This window comes from Talpa europaea (genome assembly GCF_964194135.1).
Source record: "Talpa europaea genome assembly, chromosome: 10".
NCBI lineage: Eukaryota > Metazoa > Chordata > Mammalia > Eulipotyphla > Talpidae > Talpa > Talpa europaea.
The window spans coordinates 63,883,639-63,897,269 of record NC_140077.1 but is presented as its reverse complement, the minus strand read 5'-3'; the positions used below and the strand labels follow the sequence as shown (position 1 = coordinate 63,897,269).

Sequence of the window (13,631 nt, the reverse complement as noted above, 5' to 3'; positions counted from 1 at the left end):
TCAGCTAAGCTGCATGAGTGAGACCTGCACAGAAGCAGGAGCCCCTGCCCCAGAGGAGCAGCAGACCAAAGCAAGAGCAGAACTGGGAGACTCCACCCTCTCACCTCCCAGCTTAGTCTTTTAAAGTCAACTCCAAGGCTCCACTCTGCCCCTGGTTTCCTGTGGCCTCCCTCAAGGGGAGGGGGGGAAGGGAGACGGAAAGGGTTGAGGAGAGGAACAGGGGCAGCGTTGGGAGCAGTGCAGGACAAAGGAAAGACAACTCAAAGGCCAAGTAGAGGTTCTAGAGGGACTTGCACCTAAAAAAGTACAGCCCCGATCTCTGGACAGTCTCATATTTAGATCCAGGTTCAGAAAATATGGTTGTAGAGTGAATGAAGATTGCTCAGGCTTTGCACCATTGGCCTCTGTGGCTATCACCTGTGGCCTTAAATATAGGCGGTGCTTGGGAGCATGGGCTCGGGGTACGCATACCTGATGGTGGACACCTGGAGTATGGTGTGGGGTAGTGTAGGTGCCCATTTATGCATGCCCACACCTGAGCCAAGAGACTGAGCATATATGGGTGTGGCAGAGTGCAGTAGAGAGCAGCAAAGAGGCTGTGAGAGAATACCAGAGAGAGCCGAAAGAGTGAAGATTTGGCAGGAACGGCCAGTCTCCTGGCCTTCTGGTTCCCTTGCCTGCCCTGCACCTGGTTATCTCACTACAAATGGTGTAGAAAAAATCATTAAAAGCCCAAAAAAGCTCCTGAGGGCTCCAGGACTCTCCTTTATCCATCTGCCCAGATCCATGGAGAATCTGCCCCATGCCTTGCTGGCATAACAATGGGCAAATACACGGAGGAATGTACATGCTTGGGGGTGTGTCATCATCTGGTGCAAGCTAGGTTGGAGTGACCAGGGGCTATTGCTTGGAGGCTTCCATAGTTCCCGCTAATCAAAACATACTATCTCTATACCATCTCTTACCAGTGAGAATGGCACACATTAAAAAAACTAGCAACAACAAATGTTGGCGAGGTTGTGGAGAAAAAGGAACTCTCCTGCACTGTTGGTGGGAGTGCAAACTGGTCCAACCACTATGGAGAGCTGTGTGGAGATTTCTGGACCTACTAAACATAGAGCTTCCATATGATCCAGCAATTCCACTCCTAGGTATTTACCCAAAGGACACAGAATCATTAATTCAAAAGGGCACCTGCACCCCTATGTTTATAGCAGCACTATTTACAATAGCTAAGCTTTGGAAACAACCGAAATGCCCAAAAATAGATGACTGGATCAAGAAGATGTGGTACATATACACCATGGAATATTACTCAGCATTCAAAAAAGATAAACACATGCAATTTGCAGCAACATGGATGGAGCTGGAAGGGATCATGCTCAGCAAAATAAGCCAAAAAGAAAAAGAAAAATACCGGATGGTCTCACTCATAGCAGGAATCTAGAAAACCTAAATATGGACCAGGAAAAAGAATATAAGAAAGAAAAAATCAAAATCAACAAACAACTATGAACAAGAGACACTCTGTGGGGAGGGAAAGGAGGGATTGGGGTCAAAATCGGGGTTGCAATTGTATGGGGAATATAAAAAAAAATTGAAAAAAAATACTATCTCTAATTCCTATTCTTACCTAACTTTGTGCTAATCTTTACAAGTAAGGTAGTCTAGCGGTCTTCCTAATCTGGCTGTAATATCTGCCTGCTGTTTTCAGCAGATACTGGTTTCCCAGTATATTCCTCATACCAGGACTTTTGTCCTGGTGAGAGGTGCCCTGCCTGACTCTACATTTTAGCTTGACTAGCAGGAACCCTAGGCACCAAGACAATAGCCCCGTGTAGGGTAAAGAAATTGTCAGGCTTTTCTGCCCTCCTGCCATCAGGATAGATGATGGATCCTTGTCCTGAATGCATGCCTGATGGCGGGCACCTGGAATAGGGTGTGGGCATAGGTAGATGGGATTCACCTGGGCTAAGACTGTGCTTTTAAGGGCGGCGTCATGGGGACGCCAGCAGCAGCCAAAAGAGAAGCCGAGAGAGAAGCAGAGAAGCAGAGAAGCAGAAGCAGAGATCACCAGAGAGCCCAGAGTGAGGATTTGCTGGGGCTGGGAGGTCTGCCAGCCTCCTGGACCCCCAGCACCCCTGCCTGCTGTGTACCAGGTAAATCCCAATAAAAGACCTGCAAAAGCCCCTGAGGACTCTGACTCCTCCTTTACCCGGTCTGCTGGATCATAGAAAACCTGCACAGTGTCCATTCCTGCCTTACACCCCGATAACAAAGAGGGCTGGGGAATCCCTTGGTTTCCAACTGTCCCTATTCAAGAAGTCAGAGGTGGAACTGCGAGACTCGCAGCTCTCTTAAAATCCCCCAGTTGTCTTCAGTCAGGAAGGCACAGGGATGGAATGGTGAGACTCACAGCTCTCATCACCCTGGGGTGCTTCTCTGGACTTCCCTGTCCAGGGTTTTCACTGGGGTTCCATTACTTAGGCATGATTAATTGAAATCTTGGCTCCATGATTGAGCACAATCCCCAGTGGCCTACCTGCTTGATATCACTTGGTTGAAGCCCCACACCTCTAATCAAATGGTGGCTCTTCACAGTCAGGCCCTATCTGAGTCACTTCACTAGCATAAATGCAAGTGTGGCCCTGGGGACCACCATGAAAAACAAAGAAACTCCTGTCATTTAGAAATTCCAAGGATTTATAGGCTCCCTTCCAGGAACCAGGGACAAAGACCTGTCAGATTCTCTATCGAATACATGGTTGTTCCATGAAAATCATCTCCTCTGTGGAACTGGAGATGGGGCTATCCAGCTTAGAGAAGAGTCAGCCTTGGGCCTGGGACAGGGTGCAGAGCACAGTGGTAATGGCCCCGACATTGCCTGGGAGTCTGACTTCCAGATCCGAGACTTCCTGTCTGTGATCGTGGAGTGTGGGTGAGCATGAGGCAGTGGGCACACCTCCTTCTTCCCTCTCCTGCCCTGGGGGAGGATTTCTTTCACTTGAGCTAGGAGCAATTTGAGTTCCCACTGTCAGTATCACCCATATGGCCAGATACAAGAAAGCCAGGTTGCAGTCTACCAGCCCCATGGGAGACTGAGTCACAGCGGGGTGTTTTTCCACCTTCTGCCCTGAAAATTGTTGCACGTGTGGGTGCAACAATTTGTTGGATTAAAGATGTGTTCTCATCTCCGTAACTGATTCTACTCACACCTGGGGAGTAAAAACATCCCCCTAAAACAACTGTCTTTTCTTTTTTAACCTTCACCCACAGCCCCCTGAGAGTTGAGGGACTGTTTTCATTTCCCAGGTTTCCTTGCGCTTTGCTGAGGAAATTCTAGCATGTAATGAGAAGGGAAGGATGACAGTGTGATGGCTAATTTTATATGCAACTTGACTGGGTCAGAGGATGTCCCAATTAAACTTTAGTTCTTGAGGATGTTTCTGGATGAGATTGACCTGGTGTGCTAGGTAAAGCAGCTGACCCTTCCCAATGAGGGTGGGCCTCATCCAATCCATTGAGGACTGTTAGAACAAAAGGAGGGTAGAAGAGCAAGTTGCTCCCTTTTGCATCCTGTATGCCAGCTCAAGCTGGGACGTTGACCTCCTGCCCTTGGACTGAGGAATATACCACCTACTCCCCCTGCTCTCAGGCTTTCAGACTCGGAATTAACTGCACCACTAACTTTCCTGGGTCTCCATCTGAGCATCCTGCTATCTTCCAGCTGTATGATCTACATGGCTTTATGGGCCCAAGCAGAGAGTGAGTCCTGGGTCTCCTAAACGTTATGGGGAATGTTCAAATCCAGGCATGGTGAGGAAGGAACAAACATCCTCTGTGGGGGCAGGGTCTGGCCAAGGATTGGGACAACGACCCTGGCACAGATTCTGTCTCCCACTCTCCCTGGAGACACCTGCAAGAAAAGTGGTCAGGAGGGCTGAACAGAACCTCTGCAGGACCCTGGGTGCAAGGGAGGGAAGGCTGCCACGCCTCTGCCTCCACCTGCCTTTGACCCCATGTGTGGGTTCCCCCCAAATACTGTCTGGTACTTCTTTCTGCACAAAACAGGTGTTTTCACCACCCTGAGGGCGTGTTCTTTCTTACTGGTTCAGCAGGCATGTAAATTTGGACAAGAAATTTATTTCTGTGGGGCCCAGCTTCCTTGGGGAGACATTGAGGTCACTCTCCCCTTGGGGACCCAAGTTGGCAGGCCTGCCTTCTGGGCACTGGTCTGACACTTCCAGCAGGTGCTTCCTCCCCCAAAGTTTCCAGGGGACCAAGGCAGGAGCCACAAGAGCACCACGGGGCCGTTCCTCTAACTAACTCTGCAAAGTGAAGAAAGTTTGGAATGGTGGCCCAGGAACCAGGCATGCAATGGCCCCACCCCTGGGAGGGTGGAGGAAAGTGCTGGTCCAACCCCAACAGGGTTCCTGGAGCAGCGGTAGTGTGAGGAGGTAGAATCTTCACGTCTGCACCATGTCCTGGATTCCTATTCTTCTGGGGCTCCTCATCTGCTGCACAGGTGAGAATACCCCAAAACTGTCAGTTCCCAGCCCTTTCCCTTGCCCTGCCCCATGTGCACACCAGCTTCTGTGTCCCCAGGTTCTAGCCCTCAGCCAGTGCTGAATCAGCCACCATCCATGTCTTCATCCCTCGGAACCACAATCCACCTGCCCTGCACCTTGAGTAGCGACCACGACATCGGCATTTATAACATCTACTGGTACCAGCAGAGGCCTGGTCACCCTCCGAGATTTTTGCTGAGCTACTTTTCCCACTCAGACAAGATGCTAGGGCCCAAGATCCCTCCTCGCTTCTCTGGATCCAAAGACATGACCACGAACACGGGCTATCTGAGCATCTCTGACTTGCAGCCTGAAGATGAAGGGATGTACTACTGTGCCCTGGGGACCCAGAGAATGCAGAGGGAAAAGAGAGAAAAAAAGAAGCCTCCTGCTTCAGAGCCCCCGACACCCCAGCATACTCTTAACTTGAACTAAAGACAAAAGGAGCACACATCCCCAGGAGAGGTGGGTGTGGGCAAGGAGTAGGGTGGGGTCTGTCTGCTCAGAGCTAAGGGGATAGCTGTCCAGCTTCTGTCCGGCAGTGGTGCCACAAGTCCCTTGGGAGGCTGGAATAAGGGATTAAATTTGCTTGTGTTTTGGGAAGTTGCTGAGTTTGGTCTGACTGGTGTGCTGAATTTGTACCAAGGATGGTACAAATGGTCAAAGAAAGGTCAGAATCAGTGGGACACAGTCTAGGGCAAAGGTCTCGGGAGACTGGACAGTCATGGTTGGCTTGGCTGGAGCTTCTATTCTTGTGGGTTAAGGGGCTGGGGAAGGGTTAATGGCTAAGGGGAAGGGGCTGACAATAGCACATTTGGGGGATGCCCCTGTGAGGACAGGATACTCTATTGTCACCTGAATAAGCATGAGAGTCACAGAGTAAGCAAGCTTAGAAAATGTCTTTATTGATCCTCCAGTGCAGAGAGGGGGTGCCAAGGGATAGGGCAGATTCTCCACCCCAGTACTTTGGACATTTTGGGTCAAATAGCTGTTCCTTGGGTAGGTGCTCTGTGTAATGTTGGGTGTTGGGCAGATCTCTGGTTTCTACCCACCAAATGCCATTACCAGCACTTCCCACCCCTAGTTATGACAACCGAAAATGCCTCCAGGCATCACCAAATGTCACCAGGGTGGCAAAACCACCCTGACTGACAATGCTGGTCTAGGTGAGAGAAATGCATTTAGTCTTGTGACCAGCTGGGGCTGACAAATATTTTCTGTAAAGGTCAGAGAGTAAATATTTTTTACTTTCGAGCCCTATGATCCTTGCCATAACTACTTAATTTTGTCCTGATATCATGAAAGCAGGTGTGGACAACATGATTATGTTCCTATTCAACTTTATTTACAGAAAAAGATAGCTGGCCAGTGTATGGCACCTGGACCACAGTTTGCCAACCTCTGCTCCAGAGAAACCCCCTAGGCCCGGCCTCCGGGAGTTCCCATGCATTTCATTCTAAGTTGCATTTTGTGATGTGTGCTCTGTGTCCAAATCCACTCATTCATTATAGAATGCAAAATGGGGATGTTTTCATTCAACCATCCTCCTTCATTTATTACCTAGGAGACTTCCCCTCATCAATGATTTAGTCACCTTGAGGGTCTATGTGTAAAAGCAGCATAAATGTTTGATATTTTCCTCTTTATTTTCCAGCTACTAAGATAACAATTCATTCAGTGAACCAGTATCATCCAATATTCATTTGTTTATATGCTTATAAATTCATGGATATAAGCATAGTTGAGGTTTTTAAATCCATTGCAATTATAAGTTTTCTATCTTTGATCTATACAAACCTATTCAAATTGGTTTTTTGTTCTGTTCAAAAACAGAACATTTAATTTTGTTATTATTTTTAAATTTGGGGCAAAGACACCTTCACTCCAGTTAATTCTCAAAAAGGTAATGATTTATAACACACTGAATGGAGCTTACACCTGGAGAAAGAGCACAGAATGAGAAAATCATTATTTTGCAACCTTCAATATATTGGCAGTTACTAAAGCAAGGGTCATCAATGGGTGCTAAAATCATTGGTGACTCAGCATTTTCATGGTGCCCAAGTGTCATCCCACAATTTTCTGTAGGAGAATTCGACAGTAACATGTGCCCCAATGATGCCTTCAAGTCTCACTTCTCCCATAATGGAACAAGCCAAGAAAAGCCCCTCCTGGAGGCCATAATAGGAAGCACTCCATACCAAGGAGTTAAAGACCCTTCATCTCAAGAGAATCAGTCTTCCAGATTTCCACCCCAGTTTTCAGGAAATACAGGAAAACAATCATACAAACTCAGACTGTGGGACACTAGGGAAAAAAACCGGTTTGGATTCTTTTTTTTTTTTTTTTTTAATTTATACAAACACTGAGTACAGTCAGAAACGCGGAAGGATGAGAGAATTCACCAGAGCCAGAACAGGGAGCAGAGCAGGCAGAAGGACCGAAGTACACTGCTGAGGGGAGCAGCGGGCGGCTGGAGAGGTCTGTGCGCCAAGTGGGACCCTCGCCGGTGGCTGGGGATTGAACTAGTGCTGCAGAGGCTGCAGGCAGCTTCGCAGCCCAGCGCTCAACCGCTGAGCCACCAGGGGAGGCCCTGATTTGGATTCTTCAAGAAGTGAATGTCATGAAAGAAAAAGTACAAGATGAGAAAAGAGAAGACCAAAGAAACCTAACAAGTAATGGGGCTTCCCTGGTGGCACAGGGGTTAAAGTCTCAGTACTATCAAGCTATTGCCAGCCACCCCCAGCCAGGGAGAAACCCACATGGCACAGCAGACCTCTCCAGTCTCACCTGCTGCTCCCCCCAGCAGTGTACTTCAGTCAGTCTGCCTGTTCTGTTCCCCACTCTGTATCTGGTGAATCCTCTCACCTTCCCAGCCCCCATCCTCCATACCTCTGGCCTACATCCCAGTTCTTGTATGCATAAATAAATAATAAATCTTAAAAAAAGAAAGAAAGAAAGAAAGAAAGAAACCTAACAAGTAACTAGAATGTGTGAATTGCAATTAGATCTTGTTTGCAAAAAAAAAAAAAAAAAAAAAAAAAAAAAAAGCACAGTAGGGGTCTCCCTGGTGGTTCAAGGGGTTAAGCACTGCACTATGAAGCAATCTGCAGCCTCTGCAGCACCAGTTTGATCCCTGGCTGGCCAGGGAGAAACCCACATGGCGAGGCAGACCTCTCCTCAGTCAGTCAATCTGCCTGTTCTGTTTCCCACTCTGTCTCTGGTGGATCCTCTCACTCTCTGCATCTCTGGCCTGTACCCCAGCTCTTGTATGCATAAATAAATAAATCTCTTTTTTTAAAAAAAAAAAAAAGCACAGTAACTATAAAGAAAAATCATTTTCGTGAGCCATTGTGGAAATTTGATTCTGGACTGGACATTAGCTACTGGTAGATATTGTTCACTTTCTCAGGTATAATTATGCTATTGCGACTTTTTAGAAGAACATGTCAAAATGATTGCCACTGAATTTTTCAAAGTCTCATATTTTGAAGTAATAGAGATTTGTGTTGCAAAATAATGTAGAGAGAGGAAAGTAATGTATAGAGAGTCACTGTTCCCCAGCTTCCCCCAGTGTTAGCATCTTGCATAATTATTGGTAATGCTGTATCAATACTAGGAAAGTGACATTGGTACAATCCACAGAGCTTATTCATATTTCTCCAATTATACCTGCACTCATTTGTGTATGTGTGTCTATTGTGTGTGTGATGATGTTATCATGTGGTAGCTTCATATGTTCACCGCCAATCAGGATGCTTAATTCTACCATCATCACAAGTTTCCCTTTATAGCCACACCCATCCCCTCGTTTTTCCCACCCCCTGCTCCCAACAAGCACCTATCTGTTCTCCATCTCTATTATTTTGTCATTTCAAGAATGTTATATAAATAAAATCATAGGACATGTAAACTTTTGAGACTTTTTCTCTCAGCATAACTCCCTTGAAATTCATCTAAGTGATTGCATGTATCAATAGTTCATTGCTTTTCATTGCGGTGTAATATTCCACGGTATGGTTATCACCATTTGTTTAGCCATTCACTGACTGAAACATATTTGGGTCACTTCCAGTTTTGGGTTATTACAAATAAAACTGCCATGAACATTTGTATACAAGTTTCTTTGTGAATGTGTTTTCCTTTTTCTGGGATAAATACTCAGAAATACAGTGCTAGGTCCTATGGTTAGTCCTTATTTTTTAATTTTCATAAGAAATTTGATCTATTTTCCAACATGGTAAAGTGGGTAGCAGCATTGTAATAGTGACCCAGTTTCCCATATCCTTACAGGTTATTTGGTGTTATTGTAACAAAGTCTAAATAGTTAAATTACGGTCAGACCTGAGAGCACAACAGGAAAAAAAAACAAACCTTGTTTAAATTTCTCATTGAGGTCTGTATTCATAGATGCAGTTTATTTGCAGATGACCCAACTTGAGCAAACCGAAGCAAGTAAACTTGAGCTGAGCTCCAAAGGCTGACTGGAACCAGGAGACACAAATGCAGAAGAGGGGTACTACTCAGAGACAAGGGACCTCCGACAGAAATTCACAACTCCAGTTATCTGAAGAAAGCCCTCTTCACACTTCTTCATGTATGAATTTCCCTGTAACTAGCCAATGAATTCCAGCCAAATCTTAAACATATATGACTTCATTCCCATTTTTTATATTAATATTTTTTTAATTTTTTACATCCTTGTTCATTTTCAAACAATATTTGCTTCCCCCACCCCCTCAGGTGTAGTTTCCATAGAGTTTCCTTCACCAATGCACCCGTGCACCCTCACCTCAGTCCCCTGTGCTCCTTCCTCCCTCCCTCTGATCCCTCTCCCTCCTCCTCCCCTGCAAGATGTCACTGATTTATAATTGTCTGTTTTTGCTTTGTTGTGTTTTGTATTTGTATTATTATTTTTTTACACTAATGTCTTATTTGGTTCCCCTATATTCCTGTGACCTGGCAATTCTACTCATAGAAATCTACCCAAAGGGCACAAAAACATTGATTCAAAAGAACACCTGTACCCTTATGTTTGTTGCACCACTATTTACAATAGGTAAAACCAGGAAACAACCCAAATGCCCCAAAATAGATGACTGGATCAAGGAGATGTGTTATATATACACAATAGAATATTATTCAGCAATCAAAAAGGATAAACTCATGCCATTCGCAGCAATGTGGATGGAACTAGAAGGAATTATACTCAGAGAAATAAGCCAGAAGGAAAAAGAAAAATATTGGATGGTTTCATTCATTCTTATTCTTAACCAGGGAAGCAGATTTGTGTTTACCTCTACTTCTTTCCAACGGACTTGCAATAAAGCCTCTTTCTGTTTTCAAAATCTGGTGTCATGATATTTTCATCTCTATGCATGTCAGGTAGCAAGCCCATTGCTCAGTAACATTCTCACCATTTTTCATTTTAGCCATTCTTTTTTTTTCAAGATTTATTTTTATTTATGCATACAAGAATTAGGGTGTAGGTCAGAGGTGCGGGGTTGGGCTGGAGAGGATTCACCAGAGACAGAGTGGGGAGCAGAACAGGTGGCTCTACTGAAATACACTGCTGAGGGAAGCAGTGGGAGAGACAATAGAGGTCTGCTGCACCATGTGGGTTAGATCCCTGGCTGGGGATTGAACTCATGCTGCAGCAGCGGGCAATAACTTGATAGTGCTGAGACTTTAACCCACTGTGCCACCAGAGAGACCCCATTTTAACCATTTTGATATATGGACTGTGGAGTCCTATCTCCTTGTGCATTAATTTGCATTTCCCTAATCGTTAATTGCAATATTCTCCATGTGTTTGTTTGCTAACTGTACATATTCTTTTGTGAAAATGCAAATTTTGAGAGTCAGCAATAACAGAGGTATACTGCTTGTAAGTTCAACCAGCGCAGCCTCTGCAGCGCTGGTTCGTTCCTCGGCTGCCGCCGAGGGTCCCACACACACAAAAAAAAAAAAAAATGAAAAGAAAAAAAAAATGTTCCTATGGTGAGAGAAAGAATGTTCCTAGACAGGTGAGGGCCAAGCTGTGTGTTTGGGCACTTATTTTTCAGCAACTCACAGCACAACAGTGGGGTGGGCTTGGTACTCCAGTTCTTCTATGTCATCTGGTTACAACATAGTTTTTGCTGACTCCAGACCTCTGTCACTGCTGCGTAGTGTTCACAGGGCAGAGACTTCTCTAACAGACAGTAAAATTCCTTTTCAATTCACAACCATAATTCCTGATCCTCATTTCAGGTGAGCTACAATCAACATCAATCATTACAGTATAGAAATGATATCAGCTAACAGCTTAATAACTAATGATTTTATCAAGTGTGCTACTGAACACTATGCACACATTACCTGATTAAAACATCACCAGTAGCTTAATGAGATAAAATCTCTTCTTTTTCTCATTTAAAGATGAGGAAATGTAAACTGGAAGGAATTAAGTCACTTCTCAAGTACACACAATGGTGGGGCCTCCAGTGCCACAACCCCAACTACTGACAGATGACACCAAATGGCAAGAGTACAATAGCCTTTCAGTCTGGAATAGAGGATGTGAGATATATATATATATATATATATATATATATATATGAGAGTAAGAAAGAAAAAGGGTGGGGTGGAGCAGTCCCCTATCATCTGCAGGTTGACCTGGTCTTCACAGCTAAGCCATGTTGTCTCCTACTGAGCACTAGCCTCAGACCAGGTCCCTCTGAGATCATGATTAAATGAGACAAAATAAGGCTTCTTCATAATTGTATCTAATTACAAATGAAATAGATCATGTATCTCCCCCCAACAATGAGTGATTGCTACTTCTTTACCAATTAGAACTTTTTCCTTGTTCTAGTCTTCCATTCTATACATAACATTTATTAATATAGCTGGTTACAGAATTATCCTCCTCTTTGTTTTTGACAGCATCCAATCTAGAATGAGCCCTTTCTTCTTAGACCCTTCCCCAAAACATCCAATGCCCAAATCCTAGAATAGTTTCTTTTTAGCAACCCTTTTCTGAGACAATTACAGAATAATAAACCAAACTTGCTCAACTATAGGCTGTTTCCAGTGGTCTTTGACTGGATTACACTGTAGAGAAAGTACACAGGATGAAGAAAAATAAGACCTTTCTGTAGTGACTCTGTGATAAGAGGAGACATATGAGTAGAGATATCAATGAATGAAGGAAAAGGACCATGTGGTGATTTCTGGAGAAGAGTATCCAGAAAAAAATAAAGCAGTATTGATGAAATTATTGTGGAACCACAAAAAACCCTTGCATAGCCAAAGCTCTCCTAACTAAAAAAAAAGAAGAATGGATGTATTACACTCCTGGACTTCAAACTATACTATAAAGCCATAGGAAGATAGCATGGTACTGGAACAAAAATAGACACACAGACCAACGGAATCAAACTGAAAAGCTAGACATAAAGCCACATATATATGGACAACTAACCTGTGACAAAGGAGCAAAAAAATATGCACTGGAAAAAGGACAGTCTCTTCAATAAATGGCGCTAGGAAAACTGGACTACTACATACAAAAGAATGAAACTAGACGACTATCTCACATCATACACAAAGATCTATTCAAAATGGACCTGAATGTAAGACTTTAAACCATGCAGTATAGGCAAAATACTCCATGATATACATCTCAGAAATATCTTTAAAGATTCATCCCCCAAAGCAAAGACAATGAAGGAAAAGAGAAACAGCTGCCACTACATCAAACTGAAAAGTTCCTGACAGCAAAAGAGACAATAACCAAGACAAAGAGACACTCTACAGATTGGGAGAAAATATTTGCACTCCACACAACTGATCAGATATTTATGTCAAAGATCTACAAAGAGCTTACACAACTCAACAAAAGAAAAATAAAGTAGCCAGTCAAAAAGTAGGCAGAAGACTAAAAAGGCCATTCTCCAGAAAAGAAATGCAGATGGCTAATTGGCACATGAAAAAAATGCTCAACATCACTTATAATCAGGGAAATGCAAATCTAAACCACAATGCGATATCACCTCACACCAGAAAGAATGGCCCACATTAAAAAAACTAACAACAACAAATGCTGGTGAGGATGTGGAGAAAAGGGAACCCTTTTAGACAGCTGATGGGAATGGAAATTGGTTCAACCACTACGGAAAGCTGTGTGGAGGACCCTCAAATTATTAAAAATGGATATACCATATGACCCAGTGATTCCACTCCTAGGGACCTACCCAAAGGACACAAAAACATTAAATCAAAAGGAAACCTACATGCTTATTGCAGCACTATTTACAGTAGCTAAGATATGGAAACCACCTAACTGTCCAAAATCAGATGACTGGCTCAAGAAGACTACTTGGCAATCAAAAAGATAAATTCATGCCATTCACAGCAACATGGATGGAACTGGAAGGGATCATGCTCAGTGAAATAAGTCAGAAGGAAAAAAATATCAGAAGGTTTCACTTACAGGAGTTATATGGGGAAACCAAACAAGGGCTCAGGAAAAAAAAAAGACAAAACTTGGAGGCAAACTATGGAACTGAGACATACTGCAGGGGAAAGGAAGTTTGAGGGAGAGGGGTCAAAAAAGGAGAGGGAAGAGCAAAAGAGACTCTGGTGATGGTTCAAGGGTGATTTAGGAGGTAGAATTTTATGGGGATTACACCTGAGGGAAGAAATCAAACATTAGACAAAAATGAACAATGACATCAAAAAAATTTTTAGATAAATAATAGAAAAGCAATGCCAAAAATGTGCTGAAGTTGGAAGAACTCAAGGAAGGGGATATGACCAGGAAAACACGGGACAAAAATTCACATATCCGCTCAGCAGCCACTGGGGACCAAGTCTGTCCTGGGCACTCAGGATGCACCAGAGAACAACAAACAGCATACAAAGATCCCTGCCATCTGGAGTTTTCAAGCAACAGGAAAGAACGAGCAAGCAAAAGTAAGTAAGTAGATAAATAAATTTAAATACATTACATCATATATAATATTAAATTGTTATAAGCAACATGGGAGGGAAAAAAAGCTACGGCAAGGAGAGTAGACG

At 43.9% G+C, this 13,631-nt stretch overlaps 1 protein-coding gene across 1 annotated transcript; it reads left to right on the top strand.

Annotated features, from left to right (window-relative positions):
* Positions 1-450: 450 nt before the first annotated feature.
* Positions 451-5,003, top strand: VPREB1 (V-set pre-B cell surrogate light chain 1; the record flags this gene model as incomplete). Its single annotated transcript, XM_084245470.1, has 3 exons — positions 451-495; positions 2,850-2,934; positions 4,606-5,003. The coding sequence occupies 3 exons, from the start codon at positions 451-453 to the stop codon at positions 5,001-5,003; spliced, it is 528 nt and encodes a 175-aa protein (XP_084101596.1).
* Between the last annotated feature and the right edge of the window lie 8,628 nt (positions 5,004-13,631).